Source organism: Salmo salar, unplaced genomic scaffold (assembly GCF_905237065.1).
Source record: "Salmo salar unplaced genomic scaffold, Ssal_v3.1, whole genome shotgun sequence".
Classification (NCBI taxonomy): Eukaryota; Metazoa; Chordata; class Actinopteri; order Salmoniformes; family Salmonidae; genus Salmo; species Salmo salar.
Window position 1 is genome coordinate 174,647 of NW_025547902.1, and position 19,187 is coordinate 193,833.

The 19,187-nt window shown below is 41.0% G+C and overlaps 1 protein-coding gene across 3 annotated transcripts in view; it reads right to left on the reverse strand.

Annotated features, from left to right (window-relative positions):
* The window catches only part of LOC106569656 (C-type lectin domain family 12 member B), an 83,632-nt gene that overhangs the window by 51,221 nt on the left and 13,224 nt on the right, over positions 1–19,187 (reverse strand). For all 3 annotated transcript variants that reach the window (XM_045711688.1, XM_045711691.1, XM_045711690.1), the window contains exon 3: positions 15,053–15,143. In XM_045711688.1, the coding sequence (XP_045567644.1) occupies positions 15,053–15,143 (91 nt within the window). The remainder of the gene's footprint in view (positions 1–15,052; positions 15,144–19,187) is intronic.

The following is a 19,187-nucleotide window of genomic DNA, read 5'->3' on the forward strand; positions in this document are numbered from 1 at the left end:
CCAAATATCAGAACTCAACATTGAACAGATCATGCAATATGGGTTTAATGTATTTATGGACCATTTTAAATTATGTTGAATACTTTAAACATCTTCTCCAGAACCGCTGGACCGATTGGCACCAAATTTGGTATTGCATCTATGGACGCACATATATGAGATATAAATATGTACCAGTTATAGCTCCACCGTGTATCTGATCTGAATGTATTTGCATATATGCTGAGTCTTGACAGTGTTGGGAACATGCCTTACATTTTGTTACAATATGAATAACCGTGTCGGATTTATATGCATTTGTTCCAAGTCCAATAATGTTTATTGATCCATAGTATCGGCGTAGTATCTCAATAGTATCTCAAACATATTGCGTTGAGAGACATTGGTTCATAGGTCCCACTTTCTAACTGTCCTGCAGATCAGCCATTTGGTGCCAGAGGACTAACGTTAGCACTTTAACAACATTCTAAATGGCGAATATAATACGTTTAAACTAATTCTGTCTCAAAATGCAAATCAGCCAATTGAAATTGTTGACGTAGTTACACGTGATTAAACGCTATATATGTTAGCTGTTCCCATCAGATAACCTGGCAGACTTAGCCCTATGCTAACCTGCACAGATGGCCATGAGTATATCTGGTTCAAATTCCGTATCAGCCAGTTATTAATTGTTGACGTAGTTGAACGTGATCCAACACTTTTTTCATGAAAGCGTCCTTGTCCAACCACACGTTCTGATAATCAAAGCAACTAGGGAAAGGGAAAGTGGGTTGTAGTCAGTTGTACAACTGAATACATTCAACTGAATTGTGTCTTCTGCATTTAACCCAACCCCTCTGAATCAGAGAGGTGCGGAGGGCTGCCTTAATCGACATCCACGCCTTCGGCACCCGGGGAACAGTGGGTTAAATGCCTTGCTCAGGTTCAGAACAACACATTTTTAGATTCGAATTAGCAACCTTTCGGTATCTGGCCCAACGGTCTAATCACTAGGTTACCTGCCGCCACTAGATCACGTGTCTTTGACTGACTGGTTAAATAATTATCTGTGTAGAGAGCCTAGTGTAACAGTGCTCGAACCAGGGACCCTTGCACACATCAACAACTGACACCCACGAAGCATCGTTACCCATCGCGCCACAAAAGCCGCGGCCCTTGCAACTCAAGGGGAACAACCACTTCAGGTCTCTGAGCGAGTGACGTCACCGATTGAAACGCTATTAGCGCGCACCACTGCTAACTAACTAGCCATTTCACATTGGTTACACTAGCTCCAATTGTTGCAGAGGATTTGAATCTCAGATGAGTTTTTCTACCCCTTTTGAAATGTACAATTACATTTATTGTTTCAATGTGTTGAGAAGTGCAGTCAAAATTGTTTAATGTGGATCTTCGTTGGACTCCTTGCAGATGACACATAGGCTACTGCCACTGCAATATAAATAATCAGCACTACTATAGGCTATATTACATAGACATGTAGGCTACACTTACATGTACAACGTTTTATATGCATATCCACTTCATCACATGCGTTATTTGATTTGAGCATTGAGGACCAGCATTGAATAGTGTTTTACTTAACAAGTCAACCACTTTAAAGGTGTTTGCCACCAGATAGCAATGATGATGGTACATGCTATTTTTTTTCTTAGCGCCACCATGTGGTCAATTGGCATGGCATTGCATGAGAGGGTGTGGTCTTTGGCCCTTTACCATCATGCAAGGTTGTGTCCACCTAGGACTTATCATTTCTCATAGGAATTTGCATTCTTCACCAAATTATCATAGAATAATATAATGAAGGCCATGTGTAAAAATTTGTATGAACATAACAAGATTCAACAACTGAGACATAAACTGAACAAGTTCCACAGACATGTGACTAACAGAAATGAAATAATGTGTCCCTGAACAAAAGGGGGGTCAAAATCAAAAGTAACAGTCAGTATCTGGTGTGGCCACCAGCTGCACCCCTTAGGGATACCTTATGGATGGGTGGACCGCGACAACATCCGGTGAATTGCAGAGTGCCAAATTCAAAATATATTTTTTTAATATTAAACATTCATGAAAATACAAGTGTGTTACATCATTCAAAAGCTTAGAATCTTGGTAATCTAACTGCGTTGTCAGATTTCAAAAATAATTTACGGCGAAAGCATAGCATTCGATTGTCTGAGGTCTGAGGACAGCGCCCCACACCAACATATTTTCCAAACCAGCACAGGTGACACAAAATCACAAATAGCGATAAAATAAATCACTTACTTTTGAAGATATTCCTCTGTTTGCAATCCCAAGGGTCCCAGCTATACAATTAATGTTTTTTTGTTTGATAAAGCCCTTCTTTATATCCCAAATAGTCAGTTTAGTTGGCGCCATTGATTTCAGAAATCGACCCGTTCAACATGCAGACAAATGAGTCCAAAAAGCTACCGGTAAACTTCGTCCAAACAAGTCAAACAACGTGTCTATATAATCCTCAGGTTATCTAAAATGTAAATAAACAAATATTTTAGACGGAAAGTACCTCGTTCAATAGCAAAGCCAAATTCGCGCGCCGACAGACTGATTTGATACAGGTGGTCAGCTCACTGAAACTGCAAATACTTCTTAATTTTTCAAAATACAAGCCTCAAACCTTGAATATAGACTGTTGACATCTAGTGGAAGCGATATGAATTGCAATTTGGGTGACGGACATAGGGGTTTTCAATAGCTTTACAAAATAAGAGCCTGGGAGCTGAAAAAAAATAATTTCTGGACGGATTTTCTTCGGGTTATCAACATCTATGATCTGATCTCATAAATTACCAGTTCTGTTATAGCCACAGACATTATTTTTACAGTTTTAGAAACTTCAGACTGTTCCCTGTACCACACTGCGTTGAGATTGCCTGCAATGACAACAAGCTCAGTCCGATGATGCTGTGACACACCGCCCCAGACCATGATAGACCCTCCACCTCCAAATCAATCCCGCACCAGAGTACAGACCTCGGTGTAATGCTCATTCCTTTGATGATAAACACAAATCCAACCATCACCCCTGGTGAGACAAAACCGCGACTCATCAATGAAGAGCACTTTTTGCCAGTCCTGTCTGGTCCAGCAACGGTGGGTTTGTGCCCATAGGCGACGTTGTTGCCGGTGATGTCTGGTGAGGACCTGCCTTACAACAGGCCTACAAGCCCTCAGTCCAGCCTCTGTCAGCCTACTGCGGAGAGTCTGAGCACTGATGGAGGGATTGTGTGTTCCAGGTGTAACTCGGGCAGTTGTTGTTGCCATCCTGTACCTGTCCCGCAGGTGTGATGTTCGGATGTACCGATCCTATGCAGGTATTGTTACACATGGTCTGCCACTGCGAGGACGATCAGCTGTCCGTCCTGTCACCCTGTAGGGCTGTCTTAGGCGTCTCACAGTACATTGCAATTGCAATTTATTGCCTGGCCACATCTGCAGTTCTCATACCTCCTTGCAGCATGCCTAAGGCACATTCACACAGATGAGCAGGGACCCTGGTGTTTTTCAGAGTCAGTAGAAAGGCCTCTTTAGTGTCCTAACTGTGAGCTTAATTGCCTACCGTCTGTAAGCTGTTAGTGTCTTAACGACTGTTCCACAGGTGCATATTCATTAATTGTTTATGGTTCATCGAACAAGCATGGGAAACAGTGTTTAAACCCTTTACAATGAAGATCTGTGAAGTTATTTGGATTTTGACTAATTATCTTTGAAAGACAGGGTCCTGAAAAAGGGACGTTTCTTTTGTTGCTGAGTTTATCTGATCTCATAAATTACCATCTATGATCTGATCTCATAAATTACCATGTCTGATCTGATCTCATAATAGCTCCCTTTGGATGATGTCATTGAGCAGCTATTTCTTACGACTTTCTTTTTAATTACAGATTGTAGAAATTACGTTTTCACATGTGTAGAAACTGGAATAGTGCTGGAGATAATGAATATGAGGATGAAAAGTGGTGGAATTTTCCTTTAAATATCTCAATGGTTTTGCAGCTCTATATCGGAATTCACCTTTAAATGCGTGCTTCCATTCCTCTGATTCATTTGGCATACTTTTCCTCATCTTAACACTGTTGTCTAAACACACAGATGAACGCAACGTTTAAGATGCAATCTTTGAAGTTCAGTGTTCTACTCTAGCACTTTATCAGGAGGTGAAACAGCAGAGGGTATGTCATGTCTACCGTAGTAAATGGGCAGAATATTTGAATAACTAATCTCAATGTAATAATGTAATTAAGGTGCAGTGAATCAGTGTTATTACCATTCATGTTTGAATGGAGAGGCAATGGGAAAAGCAAGCAACATAGACAACGCTTCACACAGGTGAATTCTTGCGTGTAAAATATTCTCGCTCATTTCATTCTTAAAATACAGTATAGTGATAAAATGAGCAAAATACACTAGATATAAAAAAGTTTGTTAGACACCCCTTCAAATTAGTGGATTTGGCTATTTCAGCCAAACCCATTGCTGACAGGTATAAAAAGTCAAGCACATGGCCTTGCAATCTCCATAGACATACATTGGCAGTAGAATGACCTTACCGGAAAGCTCAGTGACTTTCAATGTGGCAACGTCATAGGATGTCATCTTTCCAACAAGTCAGTTCGTCAAATTTCTGCCCCGCTAGAGCTGCCCTGGTCAACTGTAAGTGCTGCTATTGTGAAGTGGAAAGTCTAGGAGCAACAATGGCTCAGCCGCGAAGTGGTAGGCCACTCACTACCGAGTTCCAAACTGCCTCTGGTAGCAATGTCCGCACAATAACTGTTCGACGGGAGCTTAATGAAATGGTTTCCATAGCCGAACAGTCGCACACAAGCCTAAGATCACCATGTGCAATGCCGTGTGTCGGCTGGAGTGGTGTAAAGCTCGCCGCCGAATTGGACTCTGGAACAGTGGAAACACGTTCTCTGGAGTGATGAATCACGCTTCACCATCTGGCAGTCCGACGGACGAATCTGGGTTTAGCAGATACCAGGAGAACGCTACCTGCCCAAATGCATCGTGCCAACTGTACAGTTTGGTGGAGGAGGAATAACAGTCTGTGGCTGTTTTCATGGTTCAGGCCAGGCCCCTTAGTTCCAGTAGTGGGAAATCTTAACACTACAGCATACAATGACGTTCTAGACGATTCTGTGCTTCCAACTTTGTGGCAATAGTTTGCGAAGGCCCTTTCCTTCTTCAGGATGACAATGTCCCCGTGCCAAAGTGAGGTCCATAAAGAAATGGTTTGTCGAGATCTTGTGGAAGAACTTGACGGGCCTGAACTTGACTGGCCTGCACAGAGCCATGACGTCAACCCCATCGAACCCCTTTGGGATGAATTGGAAAGCGAACCGCGTGCCAGGCCTAATCGTCCATCATCAGGACACGACCTCACGAATTCTCTTGTGGCTGAAAGGAAGCAGGTCCCCGCAGCAATGTTCCAACATCTAGTGGAAAGCCTTCCTAGAAGGGTGCAGGCTCTTATAGCAGCAAAACGGGGAACAACTCCATATTAATGCCAATGATTTTGGAATGAGATGTTGGATGAGCAGGTGTCCACATACTGTTGGTCATGTAGCGTATAAAATACATTAGTTTGTTTAAGTTAATGATGAATGCAAAAGAGAACCTGATCATTCGGAACTCATGTTCAAAGGGAAGTTTACTGATGTATGTAATGCTGCATTTAAATTCTTAGTCTACTTGCGAGAGCTAAAAAGTTATTTTAGCCAAATATATAAAGTAGGTAACAACACCAGCCTTGTTTGAAGCATAGGCCTATGATATGATGGAAAAACATTTCTTATCCCAGACCATTATTGTCCTTGTTTTATTCTCCTTATATCCTCTTGATACATTCATAAAATATAATTTTATGTGTAAAGGCTAATATGCATACTGTCCTCCTTCACGTCACACTGTCGTTTTCCCCATTCTTCCATGGCCTGTATACTCAACAGACTCTCATTTTCCTTGTCATGGAGTAATAACACGTTAGACTTTAACCCTGTTGCAACGTCTGTTGTCATGGTTACCTAACTGCTACAGCAAATAGACAGTGCAAAATACATTTCTCCTGTGGAATGCCCTGTTTTTATTTCGTCAGACACATACAACCCAAGCCTAAGCTATTTTCTGTAATTAGCTCATCATTACCTTGTAAATAATGACATGAGTTTCTATTCCAGTAATAATGAATACAAACATTTTAAAGTTATTAATGAATTAATACATTGTTTAGAAAGTTGCTTTTAGTTGCCTGGCTTGATAGATTGACATATATTATACTAAACAAACATATAAATGCAGCACACAACAATTTCAAAGATTTTACTGCTTTAAAAAAGAGGTAGGGGTGTGAATCAGAAAACCTGTCCGTATCTGGTCTGACAACCATTTGCCTCATGCAGCCAACACATCTCCTTTGCATAGAGTTGATCAGGCTATTGATTGTGGCCTGTGGTATGTTGTCCCACTCCTCTTCAATGGCTGTGCGAAGTTACTGGATATTGGTGGGAACTGGAACACACTGTCGTACATGTCAATCTAGACCATCCCAAACATGCTCTTTGGGTGACATGTCTGGTGAGTATAAAGGCCATAGAAGAACGGGGACATTTTCAGCTTCCAGGAATTGTGTTCAGATCCTTGTGACATGGGGCCGTGCATTATCATGATGAAACATGAGGTGATAGTGGCGGATGAATGGCACGACAATGGGCCTCAGAATCTCGTCAGTGTATCTCTGTGCATTCAAAATGCCATTGATAAAATGCATTGGTTTCTGTTGTCCATAGCTTATGCCTGCCCATACCATAACCCGACCGCCACCATGCAGATTTTGTTCACAACGTTCACATTGGCAAGCCGTTCTCCCACACAAAACCTACACACTGTCTGCCATCTGCCCGGCAGTTGAAACCGGGATTCATCTGTGAAGAGCACACTTCTCCAGCATGCCTGTGGCCATCGAAGGTGAGCATTTTCCCACTGAAGTCTATTACGACGGCGAACTGCAGACAGGTCAAGACCCTGGTGAGGACGATTTTCACATGGATGAGCTTCCCTGAGATGGTTTATGAGAGAAATTATTTGGTTGTTCAAACTGTCGTGTCTTTGGGCATCATTAACTTGAAGACATGTTTATCAAATAACTCTCTGTAATTATTATTACGCGAGTAACTGATTAATCGTGTAACTGTAATTAACTAGGAGGTCGAGGCACCAAGGAAAATATTCAGATTACACAGTTATAATTTTCCTAATATAACTGTCAGATATTATAACATTATATATTTTATTATAAGATCTGATCTATTATCTTCTTGTTTTAATGATGTGTTATTACCTCGCGTCCAGTCTCATTCCAAATGTCGTAAATTGTTGTTATCTGCACGAACCCAGTCTTCACTAAGTCATCCATACATCAATTGTCTTAACCTCTTGACGGTCGCCTAGGATAGGGGGCGCCACAGCGCATTTTGAAAATAATTCGTGCCCATTTTAAACGGCCTACTACTCAAACTCAGAAGCTAGGATATGCATATAATTAATACTTGTGGATAGAAAACACCCTAAAGTTTCTAAAACTGTTTGAATGGTGTCTGTGAGTATAACAGAACTCATATGGCAGTCAAAACTCTGAGACATATCGAAACAGGAAGTGGAATTCTGAATTGCGAACTCAACTTCATCACGTTGCCTATTAATCACACCGTGAGCTATAGTTCATTGAGCACTTCCTATTGCTTCCACTAGATGTCCCCAGTCTTTACAAAGTGGTTTGAGTCTCCTACTGTTAAAACTGAATGAATGAGACGCTGTTGAAATTGGTCACATGAGGAGGGCCATCACCATTATGACGCCGGCGGCCCTGGCTTCCCTCCCCTTTCGAAACATTTTGAAAGACAATGCAATCATCCTCCTTGAATCTTATTGGCTCTCTTGTTGAAAAAGTCCCTGAAGATTTATGTTATACAACGTTTGACATGTTTGAACGAACCTAAATGGAAAAAAAATGCATTTTCTCGAAATCTCGGAGCATTTGGATCAGCCTTCAGACGCGCTAACAAGAACTCTTGGAACATAAAGGAATACTTTTTTCAAACGAAAATACATTTGTTGTGGACCTGGGATTCCTGGAAGTGCTTTCTGATGAAGACAACCAAAAGTAAGGGATTATTGACAATAGTATACAAGACTAGATGTGATATGCTGGCTATGTCCCTTCCGTCTTCAAGAGAGCGAGAGTTGCACCCCTTCTGAAAAAACCTACACTCGATCCCTCCGATGTCAACAACTACAGACCAGTATCCCTTCTTTCTTTTCTCTCCAAAACTCTTGAACGTGCCGTCCTTGGCCAGGTCTCCTGCTATCTCTCTCAGAATGACCTTCTTGATCCAAATCAGTCAGGTTTCAAGACTGGTCATTCAACTGAGACTGCTCTTCTCTGTGTCACGGAGGCTCTCCGCACTGCTAAAGCTAACTCTCTCTCCTCTGCTCTCATCCTCCTAGGCCTATCTGCTGCCTTTGATACTGTGAACCATCAGATCCTCCTCTCCACCCTCTCCGAGTTGGGCATCTCCAGTGGCCCACGCTTGGATTGCGTCCTACTTGACAGGTCGCTCCTACCAGGTGGCGTGGCGAGAATCTGTCTCCGCACCACGTGCTCTCACCACTGGTGTCCCCCAGGGCTCTGTTCTAGGCCCTGTCCTATTCTCGCTATACACCAAGTCACTTGGCGCTGTCATATCCTCACATGGTCTCTCCTATCATTGCTATGCAGACGACACACAATTCATCTTCTCCTTTCCCCCTTCTGATAACCAGGTGGCGAATCGCATCTCTGCATGTCTGGCAGACATATCAGTGTGGATGACGGATCACCACCTCAAGCTGAACCTCGGCAAGACGGAGCTGCTCTTCCTCCCGGGAAGGACTGCCCGTTCCATGATCTCGCCATCACGGTTGACAACTCCATTGTGTCCTCCTCCCAGAGTGCTAAGAACCTTGGCGTGACCGTGGACAACACACTGTCGTTCTCTACTAACATCAAGGCAGTGACCCGATCCTGTAGGTTCATGCTCTACAACATTCGCAGAGTACGACCCTGCCTCACACAGGAAGCGGCGCAGGTCCTAATCCAGGCACTTGTCATCTCCCGTCTGGATTACTGCAACTCACTGTTGGCTGGGCTCCCTGCCTGTGCCATTAAACCCCTACAACTCATCCAGAACGCCGCAGCCCGTCTGGTGTTCAACCTTCCCAAGTTCTCTCAGACACCCCGCTCCTCCGCTCTCTCCACTGGCTTCCAGTTGAAGCTCGCATCCGCTACAAGACTATGGTGCTTGCCTACGGAGCTGTGAGGGGAACGGCACCTCCGTACCTTCAGGCTCTGATCAGGCCCTACACCCAAACAACACCTGCGCTCATCCAACTCTGGCCTGCTTGCCTCCCTACCTCTGAGGAAGCAGAGTTCCCGCTCAGCCCAGTCAAAACTGTTCGCTGCTCTGGCACCCCAATGGTGGAACAAGCTCCCTCACGACGCCAGGACAGCGGAGTCAATCACCACCTTCCGGAGACACCTGAAACCCCACCTCTTTAAGGAATACCTAGGATAGGATAAAGTAATCCTTCTAACCCCACCCCCCCCCCCCTGTTGGGGCTCGGGGGCAGTATTGAGACATTTTGAAAAAAATATGTGCCCATTTTTAACTGCCTCTTACACCAACTCAGAAGCTAGGATATGCATATTATTAACACATTCGGATAGAAAACACTCTGAATTTTCTAAAACAGTTTGAATGGTGTCTGTAAGTATAACAAAACTCATATTGCAGGCAAAAACCTGTGAAAAATAGATCCAAAAAAAATGTGAATTTTGTGACTGTACTATTTAGTGTCATTGTTTTATAGATACCATAGTGAGAAAGGATTCATTTCGCAACACCTACGGCTTCCACTAGATGTCAACGATCTTTATAAAGTTGTTTGAAGCGTCTATGATAAACAGAGAGCAAATTAGAATCCAAGGAAGTTGACATGTCATCACTTCATTTTTTTGCGCCTGCGCATAAATCTGAGAAACGTGAGTTTTGTCTTCATTGTTTATCTAGACATAGGATAGGTTGTGTGAAAATATTACTGATGTTTAACGTTAAAAATGGACCAAAAGATTAATGCTAAACAACATTTGACATGTTTGAACGAACATAAATAGATTATTTACTAGGTTTTTTTTGCTTTTCGGCGTGATTTTACACTCCCCCCACCACGTTTTGTGGGAGCATAATGAACGCTAAGTACTTGGTGTTATTTGGACATAAATTATGAACTTTGTCAAAAGAAACCACATTTGTTCCGGACCTGGGATGCCTTCCGGACCTGGGATGCCTGCCTTCTGATGGAGATAATCAAAGGTAAGGGGATATTTACAATGTTATTATCGATTTTAGATGATGCTAACTGTATAGCATAGCCTGTTGTTCTTAGCATAGCTCCCCCGTTTATTGCAAAATGTGATTTCCCAGTAAAGTTATTTTGAGATCTGGCCATTCGGTAGCAATTACGAGATGATAATATATTATTCTTTGAATGACAATATTATAATTTACCAATGTTTTCGAATAGTAATTTTGTTATGTTCACCGGAAGCATTTCAGAGAATAAAAAAATCTGAATTTCACGCTACTGTAAAATGCTGTTTTTGGATATAAATATGAACTTGATGGAACAAAAAATGCATGTATTGTATAACATAATGTCCTAGGAGTGTCATCTGATGGAGATTGACAAAAGTTAGTGCATAATTCTAGCTGGTTTCTGCTTTTGATGACGCCTGACCTTGAATTGAAAATGGATGTTTGTACTTTTGTGGCTATGTACTGTCCTAACATAATCTAACTTTATGCTTTTGCCGTAAAGCCTCTTTGAAAATCGAACAATGTGGTTAGATTGAGGAGATGTTTATCATTTAAATTGTGTAAAATAGTTGATTGTTTGAGAAATTGAAATTATTAGATTTTTGATGTTTTGAATCCCGACTCGGGGTTCATTGCTAACCTGTAGCCCCAACAGGTTAAAAGATTTAGATGCACTATTGTAAAGTGGTTGTTCCACTGGATATCATAAGGTGAATGCACCAATTTGTAAGTCGCTCTGGATAAGAGCGTCTGCTAAATGACTTAAATGTAAATGTAATATGCGATTGTTCCAAGATGGCGCTGACCTGTAACATTAGCCTATTTTTCAGAGTATCGCATCCCCTTTCATCGCAAAGTATGATTACCCAGTAAAGTTATTTTTAAATCTGGCATTACAGGTGCTTTCAAGAGATATTCATCTATAAATCTTAGAATGACAATATTACATTTTAAAAATGTTTTCGAATAGTAATTTAGTAAATTGTAGGGCTGTTTCATCGGATGCATTTGAGGGAAAATAGTTAGTCAACGTTACGCACCGATGTAAAATGCTGTTTTTATATATAAATATGAACTTTATCGAACAAAAGAATGCATGTATTGTGTAACATGATGTCCTAGGTGTGTCATCTGATGAAGATTGTCAAAGGTTAGTGCTGCATTTAGCTGTTTTTTGGTTATTTGTGATGCATGTGGTTGGTCGGAAAATGGCTATGTGGCTACTTTTACGAAATACTCCTCTAACATAATCTAATGTTTTGCTTTTGCTGTAAAGCCTTTTTGAAATCGGACGACGTGGTTCGATTCAGGAGAGGTGTATCTATAAAACGATATAATTAGAAACATTTTTTTTTTTTTTTATTAATAAAATTTTGTTATGCTAATGGCGATATGATTTTTCGCTGGATGTCCGTCCCGCATATGGGGTTAAAATAATTTATTTACAAAACTAAGTAATTCACAGAAAGCATGCAAAACAATAGGTATCATTACAAAGAAATGGTAGAGTAATGTGCCCTAGTGGGCTAAACCGGCATGGCGGCTTGTTAACCTCTTGGGGCTAGGTGGGACGCTAGCGTGCCACCCGTGGTGCACTCCATCAACAGCAGGTGCATTTCAAGAGCGGCAAATTTGAATCCAAATAAATGTCAAAATTCAAATTTTTCAAAAATACAACTATGTTACACCATTTGAAAGATAAACATCTCCTTAATCTAACCACGTTTTACGATTTCAAAAAGGTTTTACGGCGAAAGCATAAATTTAGAGTATGTTAGGACAGTACATTTACAAGAGTTGTGTGTAATGTTTTGTCAAGTCAAAGACAGGGTCACCAAAACCATAAAACCAGCTAAAATGATACACTAACCTTTTACAATCTCCATCAGATGACACTCCTAGGACATTATGTTAGACAATGCATGCATTTTTAGTTCTATCAAGTTGATATTTATATCCAAAAACAGCGTTTTACTATGGCATTGATGTTGAGGAAATCGTTTCCCTCCAATAACCGGCAGTCAAGTCAGCGTCACAAATTAAATAATTAAAATTAGAAAACATTGGTAAAATATTATATTGTCATTTAAAGAATTATAGATTTACATCTTTTGAACGCAATCAACTTGCCAGATTTAAAAATAACCTTACTGGGAAATCACACTTTGCAATAATCTGAGCACTGTGCCCAGAAAAATACGGCGTTGCGATACAGACTAGACGTCATGTTGGGGAGATCTAAAATCGAAAATACTATGTAAATAATCCATTACCTTTGATTCTCTTCATCAGATGTCACTTCCAGGTATCACAGGTCCATAACGAATGTAGTTTTGTTCAAAAAAGCTCATCATTTATGTCCAAAAATCTCCGTCTCGTTAGCACATGATGTAAGCCAGCCGGACTTTCGTCATGAACGAGGGGAAAAAATATATTTCCGTTCGTTCAAACATGTCAAACGTTGTATAGCATAAATCATTAGGGCCTTTTTAACCAGAACATGAATAATATTCAAGGTGGACGAATGCATAGTCTTTTATAACGTATTGGAACGAGGGTACCCAACATGAAGTAGCGCGCCAGGTGTCTAATGGGACATCACCGTTCCATGGCTCTTGTTCGGTCAGATCTCCCTCCAGAAGACTCAAAACACTTTGTAAAGGCTGGTGACATCTAGTGGAAGCAATAGGAAGTGCCAAAATATTCCTAAACCCCTGTGTTTTTCAATGGGATAGGTTTAAAGTCAATACAACACATCAGGTATCCACTTCCTGTCAGAAAATGTCTCAGGGTTTTGCCTGCCAAATGAGTTCTGTTATACTCACAGACACCATTCAAACAGTTTTGGAAACTTTAGAGTTTTTTCTATCCATATATAATAAGTATATGCATATTCTAGTTACTGGGTAGGATTAGTAACCAGATTAAATCGGGTACATTTTTTTTATCCAGACGTGCAAATGCTGCCCCCTAGACCCAACAGGTTAACCAAACAAGGGGGTTGGGGCAGCGGAGAAGGCACAACAGAGTTGATAAATATTAACAATTGATATGCTAATCCTTTGCACATGAACGCTCACTCATTCGGGAACAATTGCAATCGGTATATATTTATGCTCAGTGTGTCTTCGGATCCTTGTTGGAGAGTTTGGTTCTGTTGGAGAGTTTTTGTCCGTGTTCTCTCTCTCTCGGTTAGATGGATCTTTCAAAGCGACATTCGTTCATGTCGTTATAGAATGGATGTTTCGTCGGTCTTTGCGTTCAATGATACCGAATTTCTAGCTGCAGACTAGTAATTAATATCAAAGACTTGTTATTATTCTGTCGGTATCGATAGTCTAAAAGTTTAACCATGTGGTATGGTTAAAGCTCAGTAGAGGAATGCATGGTCAAACCTATTGGCCAACTCATAATGGAGTGGAGGCCTGGTCTAAGAAAGAAATTCTGGGTGGGGGTTTATATACTGAACTTAGAAAAGGCTGTCACATGACGCCTTGTCCTGTCTGTGTCCCTGGGGGCGTGCCGATGACTTAGTTCAGCTTTGAACAGAAATACAATTCTCTCACATTAACATCAGTACATAGCATCTCAACATATTCCAAATAGCTTTATCCTTATTAATACATTTTATACAACCATTTAGATGTAAGTCCCATAGCTGAGGCTATCAAATAAACATTATTATGGTAATATGGCAATATTGTCTCTCACGAGTTTCATAAAATTGTACCAAGTGGACCAGTTCGTAGCTGGATTCTTCACCGATCTTTTATACCTTCTCCAGAACATAAATGTCATTCGGTTCCCCCGTCCGGTGAGGTGGAAGAATTCCTTTGTCTCTTTATGAAACCATTCTGTCTCAAAACTATGGCCTGTGAGGCAGGACATTCCCTTTGGAATTTACGACCGCATTCTGACCACATGGTGCATAGAAAAGGCCTGGTGCAGAGGGAGGGGGTTCAACTGTGCTCGCTGTACCTAGAGAGAGGGCAACGTCATGACAAAACCCACACGTGGTTTGTGGTTATGAGGCCGGTTGGATGGACTGCCAAATTCTCTGAAACAACATTGGAGGCGTCTTATGGTAGAGAAATGAACATTAAATTATCTGGCAACAGCTCTGGTGGACATTGCTGCAGTCAGTGTGCCAATTGCACGCTCCCTCAAAACTTGAGACATCTGTGGGATTATGTTGTTTGACACAACTGTACATTTTCGAGTGGCCTTTTATTGTCCCCAGCACACTACATGTTGCATTTATATTTTTGTTCAGCGTAAATTCGTTTTTAAAATACAGCAGTTTTTGTGTTTTATACCTTTTTCATAACGGCAAGGACAAGTTTAATGTCATATGACAATATAATGTTCATTATGTCACTGTGAAAACTGGCTCCAGACATGTCGATAGACCAACTGTAAACCAGCCTATACTTATAACCTTTAGTTTAGAAATGCTAATTAATAAAACATTTATGACAGTGTTACCAGATCATATGTTATTGAAAGAGGAGTATGTCGTGGTAAATATTTACATTTTAGTCATTTAGCAGACATGATGTGTAAGGCCAATGAATGGAGCTGGTATGAAGAACTTTAACAGGAGACAATACCTTGGGATGTTTCCCTGTTTCTTCCTGAGAATCCCTCCTCTGGTTTCGACTCATCTCTGACTTGTTTCAGTGGCTTTTCCTCTTCACAGTTCTATAAAAAGTAGAATTCACAGGTTAACATGTTTAATACATTATGTTGAATCTACAACTGCAGGTCTGTTGAGAATAAAGCACAACAGGTTCAGAATTAGGGATATTTAATGCCGTGTTCAGCATGTATAGTTTTGGTTTAATGCACACTAAGGGTACAGTCAGACTGATCGCATGAACATGGCTGAAATCGTATAGAACATACATCATTATCAGTTTTTGTGTGTCAAAAGTATCACTCCAGTCAAATAATTTCTGATGCCTGACGAGTTGCATACATTAAAAGACGGAGCGTTTGTGTGCTTTTTTGTTTTGTTTTACAATCATCTCCTTCGTCATTCATCCAGCAACAGATAACTCACATAAAAAAAGCAGAAGTTCCACACAAAATCCCAATGTGTCTACATTGATAATGTCACATCATAGGGGATAGACAATACATTTGGAAAAAGTTACTTTATATTTTTTACATAAAAATGTCCTACTTTGAGCCCAAACTCTAGTGGATTACTTGCTACCAACCCGTTTTTGGAAAAGTAAAGTAACGTGATGGCAAGCCATTTTATTTCCATGGCTATTTCCAAACGTCCACTAGGGGCAACGTGCGTGCCTGTTACCATCTAGTACAGGGGGATTCAAACCTTTCATTGGAGACCCCCAGACATTTCACAATTTTGCTGTAGACCTGAACTAGCTCACTGATTCATCTAACCAAGGGCTTGATGATTAGTTGACAAGTTGAATCAGGTATGCTAGTTCTGGAATAGTTCAAATCCATGGAACGGCTGGGGGTCTAAGAGGAGAGGTTTGACTACCTCTGATCTAATAAGCTCGTGACGAGTCAGGGTGATTAGGATGGGTGTGAGGATGGGCTAAAACTGCAAGCTACAGCTCTGAGCATTGTGGGTTCAATCCTAGGCACAATTTTCTTAAATATATATATATTTCTTTTACCCTATCCTAAACCATAAAGCGACAATCTGTGATTGCTACATCCACGTTTTTACTTTTAAATGAATGATAGGTAGCCACTTACTCATGAGCTTAGTTCAACAGTCAAACCCCATCAGAACCCATAATATACGCTATTTTTTTTACTTCATTCATTGTAAACAAACAATATAGGCTCAGGTTTCTGTTTTTACCAAATCAGAGGTTGGCAGACGCTTTGTTGTTTCAACTGCTGATTGGCCCTTTAAAAGGTGAAGGTACAATATATCCATTTAAAACAGCAGCCATAACATCACCAAACAGTCCATGATAACTTATTCAACTTTTATAGTGTACCTAAAAGCAGTGCAACAATGTCACCTTTTTCCCCCGGATACAAATGTGGAAAAAAAATAAATCAAGGCTTTCTATAATCTCTGAGTTACTCAACCGTTCCACAGGCACAAGGTGTACTGGGCTTTCCTGGTGCTCTCAAGGAAGAGAATAGTCAACAGTGAGAAACACAGGCAGGAGATCACTACCGGTTTCCGGACTTCTTGTAGCAGTAGAAGTATGGTTTCAACATGTTGACATGACACAGCCAGGTTTGTTTTTCTGCGCTCCGGCCTGACGTCATCGCTAACGAAACCAGGACATGGTCACTCACATCGAAAGTGCGGGTTCAGGGCTTTCAATCATACCAAACTTTCATTTCTGTTTGGGCCTTCTCCAGATTCTTACTAGCAAACTCACAGGAGCGGGGAAATCTGTATTGAAAAGCGTAAACCTGCTCCAACAAATTTGTTTTTGAGGTGTTGTCCTGCAACAACTTCTCTTTCAGCAAGCACAAAGGACCTCTGACGTGATATCCAAACATGAGCTCATTCAGACTGAAACTCCCACGCTGTAAATAGCACAAGAGGGACCCCTTCATCCCTGTCTTTCTCGAACTCAAAGCAGTAAGCTCTCAATGTATACTTCAAAGTTTTATTAACTCTCTCAAGAATACCAAAGCACTCTTTTCTTTTGGCAAAGGACCAACACAGTCCACCAGAACCCTGCTGAAAGGTTTGTCAAAATCAGGAATAGGATACAAAGGTGCAACCAAAACAGCTTGATTTGGTTTACCCATCCGCTGGCAAATGTAACAGGCTTTACCGTATGCCACAGCATCCTGTTACAGACCAGATACGGTCAAACATACGTCTGCCATAAAACCATTGTGAGCCAACCTCAGTATCTGTTATCGAATTGCTTTTTGGGAAAACCAAAGGGTGTGCAATGTGTGTCCCTCCACTTTGAACAATACAAAGTTTGAGTGAGGTGTCTAGGTCATGTGACCAAGGAGCTATTGAAATTATAAGTCAGAAATGGAAGGTAAAATGAATAAATGAAGTTCAAAGAAATGTAATCATTTTTGAGAACTCCACAGGGTAGGGGCATACAACACTTTGAACTTTTGAATTATTGAATTTTAAGTGATTTATAAATACGTTTGGACATACCTACTCATTCAGCTTTGCACACTCTTGGCATTCTCTCAGCTAGCTTTACCTGGAATGCTTTCCCAACAGTCTTGAAGGATTTCCCACATATGCTGAGCATTTGTTGGCTGCTTTCCCTTCACTCTATGGTCCAACTCATCCCAAACCATCTCAATTGGGTTGAGGTTTGATATTGTGGAGGCCAGGTAATCTGATGCAGCATTTCATCAATCTCCTTCTTGGTCAAATAGCCCTTACAGAGCCTGGGGGTGTGTTGGGTCATTATGCTGTTGAAAACAAGTGATAGTCCATCTAAGCGCAAACCAGATAGGATGACGTATAGCTGCAGAATGCTGTGGTAGCCATGCTTGTTAAGTGTTCCTTGAATTCTAAATAAATCACAGATAGTGTCACCAGCAAAGTACCCCCACACCATCACACCTCCTCCTCCGTGAATCACGGTGGGAACCACACATGCGGAGATCATCCGTTCTCCTACTCTGCGTCTCACAAAGACACGGCGGTTGGAACCAAAAATCTCAAATTTGGACCAAAGGATAGATTTCCACCGGTCTAATGTCTATTGCTCATGTTTCTTGGCCCAAGCAAGTCTCTTCTTCTTATTGGTGTCCTTTAGTAGTGGTGTCTTTGCAGCAATTCGACCATGAAGGCCTGATTCACACAGTCTCCTCTGAACAGTTGATGTTGAGATGAGTCTGTTACTTGAACTCTGTGAAGCATTTATTTGGGATGCAATTTCTGAGGCTTTTAACTCTAATGAACTTATCCTCTGCAGCAGAGGTAACTCTGGGTCTTCCTTTCCTGTTGCAGCCCTCTTGAGAGCCAGTTTCATCATAGCGCTTGATAGTTTTTGCAACTGCACTTGAAGTTTTCCGGACTGACTGACCTTCATGTCTTGATGTAATGATGGACTGTCGTTTCTCTTTGCTTGTTTGAGCTGTTCTTGCCATAATATGGACTTGGTATTTTACCAAATAGGTCTATCTTCTGTATACAACCCCTACCTTGTCACAACACACCTGATTGGCTCAAATGCAATAAGAAGGAAAGGCACGGCACACCTGTTAATTGAAATACATTCCAGACAAAGGGTGGCTACTTTGAAAAATCTCAAAAATAAAATATATTTTGGATTTGTTTAACGCTTTTATTTGGTTACTACATGATTCCATATGTGTTACTTCATAATTTTGATGTCCTCACTATTATTCTACAATGTAATAAAAATTTAAAAATAAAGAAAAACCCTTGAATGAGTAGGTATGTCCAAACTTTTGACTGGTACTGTACGTCCAACTCCTTTTCGTTGACAGGTGGGACAAGCCGGCTGTCTGACCAAGATCAAACTCCGTTGAGGGTGCAGGATAGCCTGCCTGGATTCGGAGTGTTTCCAAATCCAATTCTCTTAATCAAATGGCTGCTCACGTTCTTCTTGTTTTTCAATGTGCTCAGAACTCGTATTTTAGTTGCTCCAACTTTGCCTTTAGTTCTAACTCTCTTAGTTGTACATCTACGGAGTACTCTACCACATGTAGGAACCTTTTCATTATTCTTCCCTCTCTGGGAGGATTTCCTCCTCTACCAAAGCAGTACCAATTAACTGACTACTG